The sequence below is a fragment of the Brachycentrus maculatus genome, unplaced genomic scaffold (genome assembly GCF_059751285.1).
Source record: "Brachycentrus maculatus isolate JH-2025_06_01 unplaced genomic scaffold, ASM5975128v1 h1tg000384l, whole genome shotgun sequence".
Classification (NCBI taxonomy): Eukaryota; Metazoa; Arthropoda; class Insecta; order Trichoptera; family Brachycentridae; genus Brachycentrus; species Brachycentrus maculatus.
Window position 1 is genome coordinate 203,934 of NW_028281133.1, and position 14,194 is coordinate 218,127.

General features: G+C 32.2%; 1 protein-coding gene across 1 annotated transcript in view; it reads left to right on the forward strand.

The window, feature by feature from the left end:
• Positions 1-250: 250 nt before the first annotated feature.
• LOC148303160 (bicaudal D-related protein homolog) overlaps positions 251-14,194 on the forward strand; it is a 151,335-nt gene continuing 137,391 nt past the window's right edge. The window contains exon 1 of the mRNA XM_088270411.1: positions 251-1,216. Within this exon, the coding sequence (XP_088126537.1) occupies positions 686-1,216 (531 nt within the window). The 5' untranslated portion in view covers positions 251-685. The remainder of the gene's footprint in view (positions 1,217-14,194) is intronic.

Sequence of the window (14,194 nt, forward strand, 5' to 3'; positions counted from 1 at the left end):
GTATTGTGGTCTCATTGCGATAATAATTCTTCATCTCTTTCTTTCTTTTTACCGTGCAACGGTCTAGAAGCGTACAAATATTACGAACAGCAAGCGGCTCGCATCAAAAGCACATTTCAAAACCAGCAATAGTTTGCAACATTTTGTTACATGTTTGCTCGAAGCGCTTTTATTAACCTGCACACTTTTGAATTCTCTTGTCCGGTCGAGATATTTAACTATTCTCAGGTGTAATGGCCAATGAGAATTTAGTTTACCTTGTTGCTTCGTGTGGGAAGGTTTGCTCGCCGTCGCTTTTCGCTTTCTGTCAAAAATATTTTAACTGGTCGAATTTTCGCGTGTGCAATCTGAGTACAAATACAGTTGTTGCATCATTTTGTTGCAACCGAGTGCTTTCATCAAATATTCAATGAAATATAGTCCATCTTTTAAACGGAATGCCTTCAGCGAGGAGATGAACATAAAAACTAGTTTTTTATTACTATTCTCTTCCGTGATCATGATTGAGCGATGAATTTTCGAAGAAGCAAGCGGATTTTCATAACAGACCGTCAAAATTATAAAGTGTTTTTTAAAGTGAAGTCACGTGGTGTACAATAATTTATTTCATTTTATTATAAATAAGTGATCAAATAAGTTCTTTTAAAATGCCTAAAAAGAGGCTGTGAAGAACAGAGCTGACTGAATGAGCAATTTCGAAAGATTTGGTTGTAGAAATTCATTTAGAAACTTAATGGCTACCTCCAAAACGATAAGAGAAAATAGTAGTGATATTAGTATATATAAAAATAACAGCAATAAACAGAACTTTAGTGAATTTTTAAGCAATACTGATAGGATTGTAGCTAAAGGTATAGACATCGACTTGGATAAAGATTTGTATACCTACGATCCAAGAATCGAGACTTCCGAGACTGGGAATAGAGTGATTCCGCTTGTGGGGCACAGGAGGACTAAAAGCGGATCCAAGTCCTTGAAAAACCTGTCTCTGAGCTCCGAGGTTCTGGAAGAGTCTGGTTTTGTGGAAGAACTCGGTAGATACGTTTCAGAGATGGCGCGGAGTGACGCGAACGCGGAAGACGTGTGGGCTCAGCTACAGCAGAAGGAGGCCGACCTTCTTCTGGCTGCAGAGCTAGGAAAAGCCCTCCTGGAGAAGAATGAGGAGCTGATGAAGCAGCAAGAAAGGCTGTCGGAGCAGTTCTCCAGCAAACTTGAGGTAAGCCCCGTTATATTTCTTCAAATAAACTGATCTCTCAGCCATGCAAAAAAAATGGACAAGTCTTTTTTAGCCATAGGTGATGATTACCAACTGTATAGTCGCATTTTTTATGATCTTATACTCCACTAGCTGTACCCAGACACGCTTTGCTGTGACTCAGTCTGGTTAAATGGCATTGTTCGATAGTGACAGGGGCATCAAAAGCTATTGGACATAAATTCAAAGTAAAAATGGGGTATAATTTTGTGTCACATTTTCTAATAAGTTACGCAAGTAAGTTCTTAAAATGAAATTGCTTTGCAAATGAGGTCTATCAGGAAGCTTAGATGCTTCTGTATCAGATCCAGGAATGCGATAGGGAGATCTTTCAATCTTTAAATGGAAAAAAAAGAAAACAGAAAGCACGCATTTCGAGCTATAAAAAATTCTAATCCTTAAAACAACAATGCAATCGAAAACAATAAAAATGTAAACAAGAAAAGTGACAGCAGCTATCAAGCAGCATGCTGTCTGCCACAAATAATATTTAGTATTGCGTGTGTTGGTGTCACTTTCAACAGATGGCGCTGCCATTAAAGTAAAAAAGGGGGGAAATAAAAAAAGAAAAAAACACGTTTATCATCTCACAGGTAAAAACACTTGTCACGTATTACATTTATATGGATAGATAATAAAATAATAAAATAAAAAGCCCACATCGAAATGAAGGTTGCGTTATAATTTCAAAACAATCGCTGAATTACTATAGGACATTTAAGATTTTGAACAAACGAACGTTTACATTTTTATTTATATAAAGTATACTCTTATTCAGAGATAGTACCTGACCATCAGACGCTGCAATGTGAAATTATGAGGCATAATATATGTACATATGTGCAGCATAATTTAGTAAAACCATATCGAATTGACAGATGCGTTCAATTTCACTTTGAGTAATCCGAGAGTGTAACTAATGCATTTTACATGTGTATATTATTATCAATAATATGTAGGTCAAAAGTGCTATTATAGATTTTAATAAGAATAAAAAGAATAAAACCCTTATCCGCACCCCAATGGTGCATAGGACACTGCGTTATATAAACACAGTGTTATCTTGATCGTTTACACATGAAGGAAAGGTGATCAGCCCTCCGCTTCAGGTATCAGTCCAGGGTAATATTGAATAAATATTACAGTGAAAAAATAACTTTAATTTATTTTACCCCCCTTGGGAATCGAACCCGGGACCTCCAGAACGGTAGCCGAGCGTGCTGACCATTACACTACGGAGGCGGACATTTTACTTCTTATATTCAGTATTCTAGAGTATGACTCCTGTGTATGGTCTCCCCATTATGTCACTTATAAACAAAGAATCGAGAACATTCAGTGGAGATTCATATGTACGTCATCTCAATGGGAGATGCAAGATAGCAGACTTAAACTATATATCTTCCTGTAAAAAACACCAATTACTCCGTCTTAAAGATCGTCGTTTGTTGTGTTCTTCTTCATCTATGTTGAGATAGATTTTATAAAATAAATACTAACTAGAGATAAACCAGATATCGCTCACTCCTTTCAAGAACGTCATAAATCAAAAATCGTTAATTTTCAGTTTTAAATGTTGTCGGAAAATGCCCAGAAAATGTACTATGGTATATCCCAGCAAAAGAGGCATATTTTTAACATAATATTTATCCGGTACAGGGCAGAAAGTGTTGTTTTTGAATTTTTAAAGAAAAGGTATTGTTTTGAAAATACTACATAAATATTTTTCAAATGGAGAAAAAACCTTCAGGTTTTACCTAAAAAGATCTGTTGCACAGTAAAAAGTTCAATAAGTGGCTTGATATTTATTTTTAATACATCGTATTATATTTTTAAACTTTAAAAACGTTCTCCTGAAAAATAAAGTTTTTTGATTTATGACGTTCTTGAAAGGAGTGAGAGATATGTGAACAAGTATTTGGGCACACTCAAAATGTTGTAAGAAAATGCCATGAAGAAAAACATACAACATTTTGAGTGGTTTTTTGAGTTTAAAAATTTGCCAATTGGTCTCGTGAATGGTCCAGACAAGTCTACTGATGAAGGTCTGATGATATCCTTGCAATAATTACGAGAGAAGGTACTCTGTTTATACAGCCAAACGTATAATAGCACCTAATTGATCAAGGTATGAATAATTTTTACTCTTTCAAGGTGCATGTTATAAATATCTGTGAACTCGCTGGCACATTTTTTTATAATCAATTACTGAAGCGATCACCTCTATGATAAAGCTTGAATAGAATTCCCATACATTTGTATTTCACTATGTTGTTCTCTAGTCGTGTTTACATTAGCAAAATAAAAAAGTGGTATTATACAAAGATTTTTTTTGACATTTCATCAAAGATGAAGATGAATATGGAACTCTGGGAAATATTTACGGGGCTGACGACCGTCATAGGCTGGTTTAACTGATCACTTTACACACGTGTAACTTTCACCAATTCTACCCATTATTGACAACCACACTACTCAAATTCTTGGAAGTTCTATATACATATATGAACCAATTTAGAAACATCGTTTTTGAATCACTAGAACTTTACTAGAGACATCTATTGGTGAGATGATTTACAGAGATCACTCTCCATATGGGTGGTCGCCTTATTTAAAAAAAATAATAAAAAAAATAATCTTTTATTGAGAAGAAACTCTTTTATTGGTATGTAATTAATGTTCAATTAATGTTCTTTTTATTAAACAAAGTGCTGGTAAAACCAAATGTAACCGTTATTTATTTTTAGATTAGGATTAGTGTTTCATACTTCAATTTCGATTGACAATACCGCGATAAACGCTAATAATCGATTAGCGATGATAAGAGAAATTTACATTAAATTAATAATAACGTTCAATTCCAAATCAATTTTAATTTATAATTAAGCATTTGATTGATTTCTGTCATCACTCCATGTTTCCGAACCACACTTACGTCTTTTTTGTGTAAAATTTTTGTTTTATTGAAATTTTCTAATTAATTAAAATGTTCTACTTATATTACGAATTGTAACAAAATTATCTAAAATATTTAAAAAATTAAGAATTGAGGGGGTACTCCCAAACATACATTCAGTTGGTTAAAAAAATTTTATCATGTTTTCAACTCTTTGCTTTTCAATAGCTTGTTTCTTTTCAAAACCATGTATTATTTCAAAGAAAAACTTTTCAATACAAAAACGGTGTTTTTAGCAAAAATTCTACTATTACTACCTATCATCACGCTGTTTCTTCGTAGGGGTAGGCTCTTCTATCCTGGCATACACTCCTAGCTTCCTTCACATCCATACATCTAGTCATACATACCCTCCGATTATGCAGACTTTTAACACCTTTTCAAAACCATATATTATTTCGAAGAAAAGCTTATATTTTCAATACAAAAACGGTGTTTTATGCAAAAAATCAAAGTTATCTAGGTTAAAAGAAAATTGAGTTGCAGACTATCGAATATCCCGCCTTCATATAATATACCGACACTCTCCTCATCATTCATCATTCACTTTATGTAATACCACTTAAAAACAATACTTCATAACAACCTGTTCCGGAAAACTATTCCATCACCAGGTCAACTGTAGACTTAATATCAAAAAATTACATGATTGATGAATTTAATATGAATTGATGATTTAAATATCAAAATACATTATACAACAATGTAACTATACGATTTTTCAGGAGATGGTTTTCAAAGTTTAAAAATATAATAAAATGTTTTAAAAATAAATATCAAGCCATTTATTGAACTTTTTACTGTGCAACAGATCTTTTAAGGTGAAACCTGAATGTTTTTTCTCCATTTAAAAAATATTTAGTACATTAAAAAAATAATTAAACAATATCTTTTCTTCAATATGCAAAAACAATACTTTCTGCCCTGTAGCGGGTAAATATGAAGTTAAAAATATGCCGCTTTTGTTGGGATATAGTACATTTTCTGGGCATTCCTAAAATATATACAACTGAAAATTGAAGATTTTTGATATATCACGTTGAAAAGAGTGAGCGATATGAATTAGAGCAATATGGATGTTTAGTAATGGGCAGAATGGTGAACGTTACACAAGTGTATTAAGTGATCACTTTAGCCAGCCAAGGTCTTAAGGCCTGGGATGCTCTGACCTTCATATACATTAATCATATCAAGTTGAGACACTTTAAAAAAAACATGTTTCATCCAATATTTTTGTCATTCTTGACATTCTATTGTTTCTTACATATCGACATCTGACAAATGACATTGCTCAATATCTATGAATCATCTAGTACTAATTTAATATTTCAAATGTCAATATTATAATCACTTTTTTGTTTCACCTTTTCCAACTCGAGGCCGTTGCAGCGCTCCGAGCTCAAATTTCACTAGATACTCTTGAGAAACTGCGACGTATCACTTTTATTTACAGTAATTTTTCACTAAAAAATCATTCTGACAATTGAATTGTTCAATTAAATGAAAATCAAGTACAGTTAACTGACGGATACAATTTGAGAGGGAAGTTGGCTAATTTTTCTTCCTATGTTTATTATGAATAATAGGTAAAAAATCAAATAAAATACAAATATTGGAATGGGCAAAGATATGCCTATTTTTTCTGTACAGTGAAACATATCTAACTTGTACAGGTCGATAAAAAAAATCATCATTATTCTTCTAACCCTTATCTGGATCCAATGGTGCATAGGGCACTGCGTCGTATTGACCCAGTATTATCTTGATCGTTAACAGGTGAAGGCAAGGTGATCACTCGTTGCGCTTCATGGGAATAGTCCAGGGTAATATTGAAATATTAAATAAATATTCGAGTGTAAAATCACTAAAAAAATCACCCACATCCCCATGGGAATCGAATCTGGAACCTCTAGCACGGTAGCTAAACACGCTAACCACTACACTACGGAGGCGGACAAGCATACTCGCCGATTAGCGAGATATAAAGTGTTTTTGCTTTGAATTTTCACTCATGAATTACATGAAATTATAAACATCTACTCACGAGTAGGCATAGTCTATAAAACTTTAAAAGTTAAAGCCTAAGTAGGGTCACTATAGCGATGTTGCATAAGCCGTAGCTAGATTCCAGAATCACTTGAACGTTAAGTTATTCAAAAAAATACTCCTGACTTGACCGTTTTCAATCATTTGACATACTTTATAGTGACAAGTTTTCCTCGGTCTTCCTTTGATATTCGGGTTCCACAAATTCGAGTACCGTAGAACAGGGCTACTTGAACTTTGTTGATGTTACTTGAGCTCAGTACAAAAAATATTTAGATCTGTATTTGGTCTACAATAATAAACGTATCGACTTGATTCATTGTTTCCCTGACAGGTGACACTCATTGTCACGATACGTTCATTATCGTGGACCAAATACAGATTTAAATCTATTTTTTGTACTGGGCTCAGGTAACACATCAAAGTCCAAGTAGCCCCGTTCTACGGTAGTGTTTTTTTTTATTAATTTTAAATCAAACACAGATTTTTTAGTCTACAACTTAGTAGACTCAAAAAATCTGTGTTTGATTTAAAATGAATACATAAATTAAAATGGAGTTCTACAAATGAAACCCCAAATCAATAAATAAGTAGTATCTTTACACTAAATTCTCGTCCAATTATCGATTATCGATTATTGAAACCGATATAAAAACCGATCCACTCTGCCTTTGCTTCGCGTATCCGCAAATTCTTCATTCGTGATCGTTATAATATAATAATTGTGTTTTTTGTTGTTCTTGGAATGAGTTAACGATGCGAGCATTGTTTACTCACCAAAGTATGTATACACAAACACAGGGCAATAAGTATCGTTAAATCAGGGATGAAGAACCTATGGCACGCGTGCTATATCGCTTCTCCTTTCAACAACGTCATATTTCAAAAATCGACAATTTTCAGTTGTGCATGTTTTCGGAATGCCCAGAAAATGTACTATATCCCAGCAAAAGCGGTAAATTTTTAACTTAATATTTACCCGCCACAGGGCAGAAAGTGTTGTTTTTGCATTTTGAAGAAAAGATATTGTTTAATTATTTTTTTAAATAAACTTAATATTTTTCAAATGGAGAAAAAACATTTAGGTTTTACCTAAAAAGATCTGTTGCACAGTAAAAAGTTCAATAAGTGGCTTTGTATTGATTTTTAATAAATTGTATTATATTTTTCAACATTAAAAACGATATCCTGAAAAATGAAGTTTTTTGATTTATGACGTTATTGAAAGGATAGAGCGATATGTAGTAGCTGTGCGGAATAGTGATTTATTGTTAAATGTCTCTTACATTCATTCATAATAAACCAAACTTAAGTGCCATGTTTCCGGTTCCTATTTTTGATAAATACTTTTGATTAAGTTTCACGTTTTTAATTGCGTAGTCCGCCAGATGAATGTTTAGCTATTAAGGGTTAAATAACCATGTGTATTTTCTTGGTTCATCAATAATTTACCAAAAGACGTTAACGAAGACGTTCACGACATTCATGCATAAATGGATCGCATTATTTTATACTTCCCGCACGGTAAATTTGTGAATTGGTGGCACGCGACATATTACGAGATATAATATTTAAAAAAAAAACATTTTGGTTCTCTGAATCAAAAAGGTTCACCATCCCTGTACTAGGTGATACAGTCGGCTAGATTCGACCATTATTTTGGCATTGCAACACTCAAAACTGAAATTTATACAACAAACTGGATTGGTTATATGAAAATAACATTAATCAACATGGTTCCTAGAAATTCAATGAAGCTCTAAGCATCATTCCACAATATTTACAGCATCTAAATTATTTATTAGATAGCCCGCAATACAATTATCTTTAAACCCAGTAAACATTTAACATAATTGTTTTTTTTTCTTTCTTAAAACTGTAACTCTCACCGTTTTTGTATTTAAAAAAATTAGTTCTTCTTCGAAATAAATATATGGTTTAAAAATGAAAAGAGTAAGGTAAGGAAGGAGTTAAAAAAAAATATTCTATATTACGCTCACTTCTTTCAACAACGTCATATATCGAAAATCTTCTATTTTCAGTTGTGCATGTTTTCGGAAAGCCCAGAAAATGTACTGTATCCCAGGAAAGCGGCATATTTTTAACTTAATATTTACCCGCTACAGGGCAGAAAGTGTTGTTTTTGAAGAAAAGGTATTGTTTAATTATTTTTTAAATATACTAAATATTAAATAAAAACTACATTGGCCCAGCCATTAAAACAAGTTTTGCCCAAAAAAATTTTTCATTCCTCGCTCCAAAAATATTTAATTTGCTGCCCGAAACCATTAAGATTTCCAGGAGTGATCAGGTCTTTAAGAACAGTGTCCGTCGATGGTTACTTAACATTGGAAGGGACAAGGTGGAAAGTGAATTAATTAAAGTCCAGGTGTAATTATCACACTGAAAAACCTTAAAACATAAATTATTTTTGTATCTCCTGTATGTTATGTTTATAATCTAATCATTAAAAAATATATATGTATTTTAAAAATTAAAAAAAAAAATATATAAACTTTGTATTACCATGTTAGTATTCGGCTCAACACAGGCCATGCCTAAAGAGCCGTAATACGTATAATAAATGTGTATATGAAATGAATATGTATATTGAATGTATCTATGTATTATGAAAATAAATAAATAAATAAAAATAAATAATAAATTTTTCTAACGGAGAAAAAACATTCAGATTACCTTAGAAGATCTGTTGCACAGTAAAAAGTTCAATAAGTGGCTTGATATTTATTTTTAATACATTTTATTATATTTTTAAACTTTAAAAACGATCGCCTGAAAAATCAAGTTTTTCGATATATGACGCTGTCGTCGAAGAAGTGAGCGATATGTATACTTTAAAAACATGACAATTCTACCTACTTTATTTCTGCAATGTTAAAATTAAACACTGTCTACTTTGTGACGATTGTTTCGCCTTGTTATGGCATTTTCTAACTGTGCAATTTGAAAATGCCATAAGAGGGTGAAAAAATTGTCACAAATTATATTTTAATGTGTTTTTTAACAATAAAATACAATTTAGTAGACTCGATAAATAAATTAAAATGGAGTTCTACAAATGGAACGCCAAATCTATAAATAATTTTGCCTACCTCTGCGAGGAAGCGATGGTTAGTTAGTTAGTTTTTTATCTATCCTACGCAGATATTGTAGGAAATAAAAATCACCATAATAATCAATCAGCTTCCATTTCTAATACATAAAAAAGCAGTATTAAGGTCGACATTGACTGTACTCGGTATTGACCCAGTATCGGTCAATATTTGCAATGCCTTAGGGTTCCAATTTAATATGAACGCATTCATTCACGACTTGAATAAATTACTGATACATACATCAAAAACAGACCTACGAGTAAATACATATGTATAATACACACTGAATTTCATTTTCTAAAAAACTAACCATCGCGCCGATTCACCGCAGGGGTAAGCAGAGAGAATAGAATGCCACACCACTCTGTCTTTACAAACTTTCTTCGCCTGTTCCACGTTCATGCATCTCCTCATACACACGCCGATTAATTCGACTCCTGACTCCGACCACTTTCAAGTATTTGATATATCTGATTGTGCCAAGCTTTCCTCGGTCTTCCTCTGCTTCTTTTTCAACTATATTCGCCTCATAAATTTGTTTTACCGTTTTTTCCTTGCTCATTCGTTCCACATGTTCAAACCGTCCCAACACACCTTTCCTAATTGTATCGATAATGCTTATTTCAGCTTTGCATCCCTTCCTTATTTCATCTTTCGAACATCTATCATACATCGTTTTGCGGCACATTCGCCTGAGGGATCGTATTTCGACTGCATTTATCCTACTTCTACTTTCATCCTTCTTTTACTAACTCCATGCTTCACTTCCATACATTAAGGTTGGAACTAGGTCTCCGTTGTGTACTGCCAGTTTAGCTGAAAATAATACAAAGTGTATTTAAAAACTCAACTTTAGAAAGCGGAATTTTCCCAACAGTTTCATATTATGAATTGATATATAATATAAAGACTAGCAGCTGTTGCAAAAACGCTTTTCAAATGCTAATACCCCGTTTTGTCATTCAAACCGCGATCTGTGTTTTGTCATTCATACTCGAAAACAAAAGTGAGCTTCATTTTACAAATTTCAAGGCAATGTTCCATCATTGCATTACTTATCTTTGGTTACTGTAATTAGGGGGATTTATTTGCCGTTTTAAAATATAATATCGTGAAATCATCGCTTTGACCCTCGAGTCAACATGACTAAAAAAATCTGTCAATTTTATCACGGGGTACTTTTATATAAATAATTTTTCATGTCCCCATTTACTAATAGTTATATATTTATTTCCATTTTTTGAGTCCAAATCCTTGTTTACAAATCTGGGTTTCTCCAATTAGAAGTTTTTTTTAACATTTTGTCATCTCAACAAAGATGAAGAAAAATATTGAAGTCTACCTGTTTACAGGGCTTATGACCTGTCACAGGCTGATTAAGTGATCACACATGTAACATTTCACTATTCTACTCGTGATTGAAAACACACTCCTACAATTTTTGGAACTCCTACATACTCGTATATATAATCCGACATATACATATTTAAATCTCATGACAATATACATGACTTCAAAAGAACCATTCATAACACGCAGTATACAAAATTTAAAATCCTGTTTTCGTTACCCAGGCGTTACCCAGTATGTAAAAATTATCCAGGATTCGGAACTCACAAATGGAAAGAGTCTCTGATTAATAAATGCTTTCCTCATTCCATCATAAATGGCTGTTGTGAACTCACGCATACTGCGTTACGAGTGTGATCAATATATGTATATGGAAGTTTCAAGTGTAGTTAATAAATTATCTGGTCAAATTATAAGCTAAAATAATCAAATGAAAAGGATATATTTTCATGCGTTTCTCATAAAAGCTTCTTCATCTCACTAGATGTTTCTCGTGAAAATTTTGGTGATTCTCGTACAATTATAAGCTAAAATAAAATATGTCTGGTCAAATTATAAGCTAAAATAATAAAATGAAAAGGATATTTTCTGGCATTTCTCATAAAAGATTCTTCATCTCACCAATAGATATTTCTCGTGAAAATTTTAGTGATTCTCGTACAATATTTCGAAATTGGATCATTTATATAGAAATTCCGAGAATTTGAGTAGTATGGTTGACAAGCATCGGTAGAATTGGTGAATGTTACATGTGTGTAAAGTGATCATTTAAACCAGCCTATGACGTAGCCCCGTAAATGCCCAGACCATATTCTTCTTCATCTTTGATGAGATGTCAAAAAATTAAAATAAAACAATATCGAATGTGTATTATTTGTAGAACTAAGTCTTTTAAAATATTATTTATTATATTTAGCAACAGTTTATTTTATGTTATTTTTTTAAGGTTGTTGTGTTTATCCAATAGATCCGCTTAATGGTATAAGCTATGGTATTTTTTAATAAATAAAAAAATTACTTCGTTAATTACACTATTTTTTTAAAATCTATCGTGACACGTGTTTCACATTTATAGGTGTTAATGGTTGATAATGATGTTAAATACATCAAAACACGTGTTACAGTAGAGTTTAAGAAGTATTTGTATTTACCAAGCCTACGACGGTCGTAAGCCCTGTCAATGCCCAGAGTTCCATATTCTTCTTCATCTATGCTGAAATATCAAATAATAATGTTATTCTTCATCTATGTTGAGATGTGAAAGATTTTTTGATTGGTTGGCCCCCTATAGGTCGTTCACGGTTGATATCAGCTAAAAAACGATGACGCAGTAACGGGTCAGAAGACTAGAAACTCTCTCACTTTTAGCAGCTTATCTACGCGCAAGGCCACCTACTCGTATAATAATTATCATTATTTCGAATCGCACAAAAGCGTTTAGGCTAATATGGCATAAAAACGTTATGACCATAGCGCATATGTCGATTTGTTACACTCATTCATGCATAATTTGGTTTCATATGTAAAATATATACATGTAAATAAATATATATATATATATATATATATATATATATATATATATATATATATATATATATATATATATATATATGTATATATATATATATATATATATATATATATATATATATATATATATATATATATATATATATATATATATATATATATATATATATATATATATATATATATATAATGTACATGCATGTCGACTGTGAAAAGGTCCCATTATTTATTTTGACATTTCAACATAGGTGAAGAAGAATATGGAAGTCTGGGTGTTAACAGGGCTTATGACCTGTCGTAGGCTGATCAAGTTATCACTTTATATATCGCTCACTCCTTTCAACAAGGACATATATCTAAAAACTTTATATTTCAGGAGAGCGTTTTTAAAGTTTAAAAATATAATAACACCTGAATGTTTTTTCTCCATTTGAAAAATATTCAGTACATTTAACACTCTGTGCTCGTGTGCTTGGAGATAGACTTTTTTTTAGTAAGTGACATGTTATACATTTGAAACATACATATTACTTGGGAACATATTCTTAACTTTTAAAATGGGCGAATGAAACAGTGTTTTCTATATTAATTACTATAATTGGGTAATTATTTTTGTATTACTAATCCGCTAACAGTAATAATTAACACAAAACTAAATATGTGCATTTTTACGTGCAATGGTCATTAAAAATAATTAATCAATTTTAACACTAGCCTACTTTAATTACGCTTACGAAAAAATGTAAGAAAATTTATGGTCGTTTTGTAAATTTCAAAGTGCAATAATTAAATGCATAAATTTTTAATCCTAATCGAATTGGAGGGGTCGTTGTGAATCTAAAAGGACCTCAATCCTTTTTGAAATTGTGATTATTTTCAATCATCCCTGTATATATTTTCATACTAAAATGTTACAACCAGACTTGTGGGATATTTAATACTGAAGATAATTTATTTTTCGTTAGCCCTGGGATGCTTAAACTTCTATAAAAAAGATCGACAACATTTTGAGTGTGTCCAAATACTTGTTCACAAATATGGACTGATTGTTTTTTTTTCATTTTTTGACATCTCAACATTGAAAAAGATCTGGATAATTTGAGTAGTGTGGTTGTCAATCATGGGTAGAATTTGTGAATGTTACACTTGAAAGACTGAGGAAGGACATGTCGAAAATTGGACTACATGATTCCCCAGTCTGCAGATTTAGTATGGAGGATAATGAAACACCCATCCATATTCTCCTTAATTATGACGCACTCGCTCGCAAACGAAGTCACATCCTTGGAGGACCACTACTGGACTCCGAGGAGGTGAAGCTTCTACCACCAAGACAGGTTGTGAGCTACACGACTCATGTAGATCTTGAGTGTAATCTATAACACATAGGGAGGTCACAATAGACCTAATATAGTCGCAGTGACATAAGGGATGAAAGATCCCTTAACCTCTTTTATAAAAAAATATAAAAAACACTCGTGTGTAAAGTGATCACGTAACTAAGAGTATGATGGCCGTAAGTCCTGTAAATGCCCAGACTTCCATATTCTTCGTCATCTATGTTGAGATGTCAAAAAATGTTAAAAGATCATCTCACCGTTAATATAACATATCGCTCACTCCTTTCAAGAACGTCATAAATAAATAAAAAAACTAGATTTTTCAGGAGAACGTTTTTAAAGTTTAAAAATATAACACAATATTTTAAAAATAAATATCAAGCCACTTATTGAACTTTTTACTGTGCAACAGATCTTTTTAGGTAAAACCTGAGGGTTTTTTCTCCATTTGAAAAATATTTAGTATATTCAAAAAAATAATTAAACAATGCCTTTTCATCAAAATTCAAAAACAACATTTTCTGTCCTGTAGCGGGTAAATATTAAGTTAAAAATATGCCTCTTTTGCTGGGTTATAGTACATTTTCTGGGCATTCTG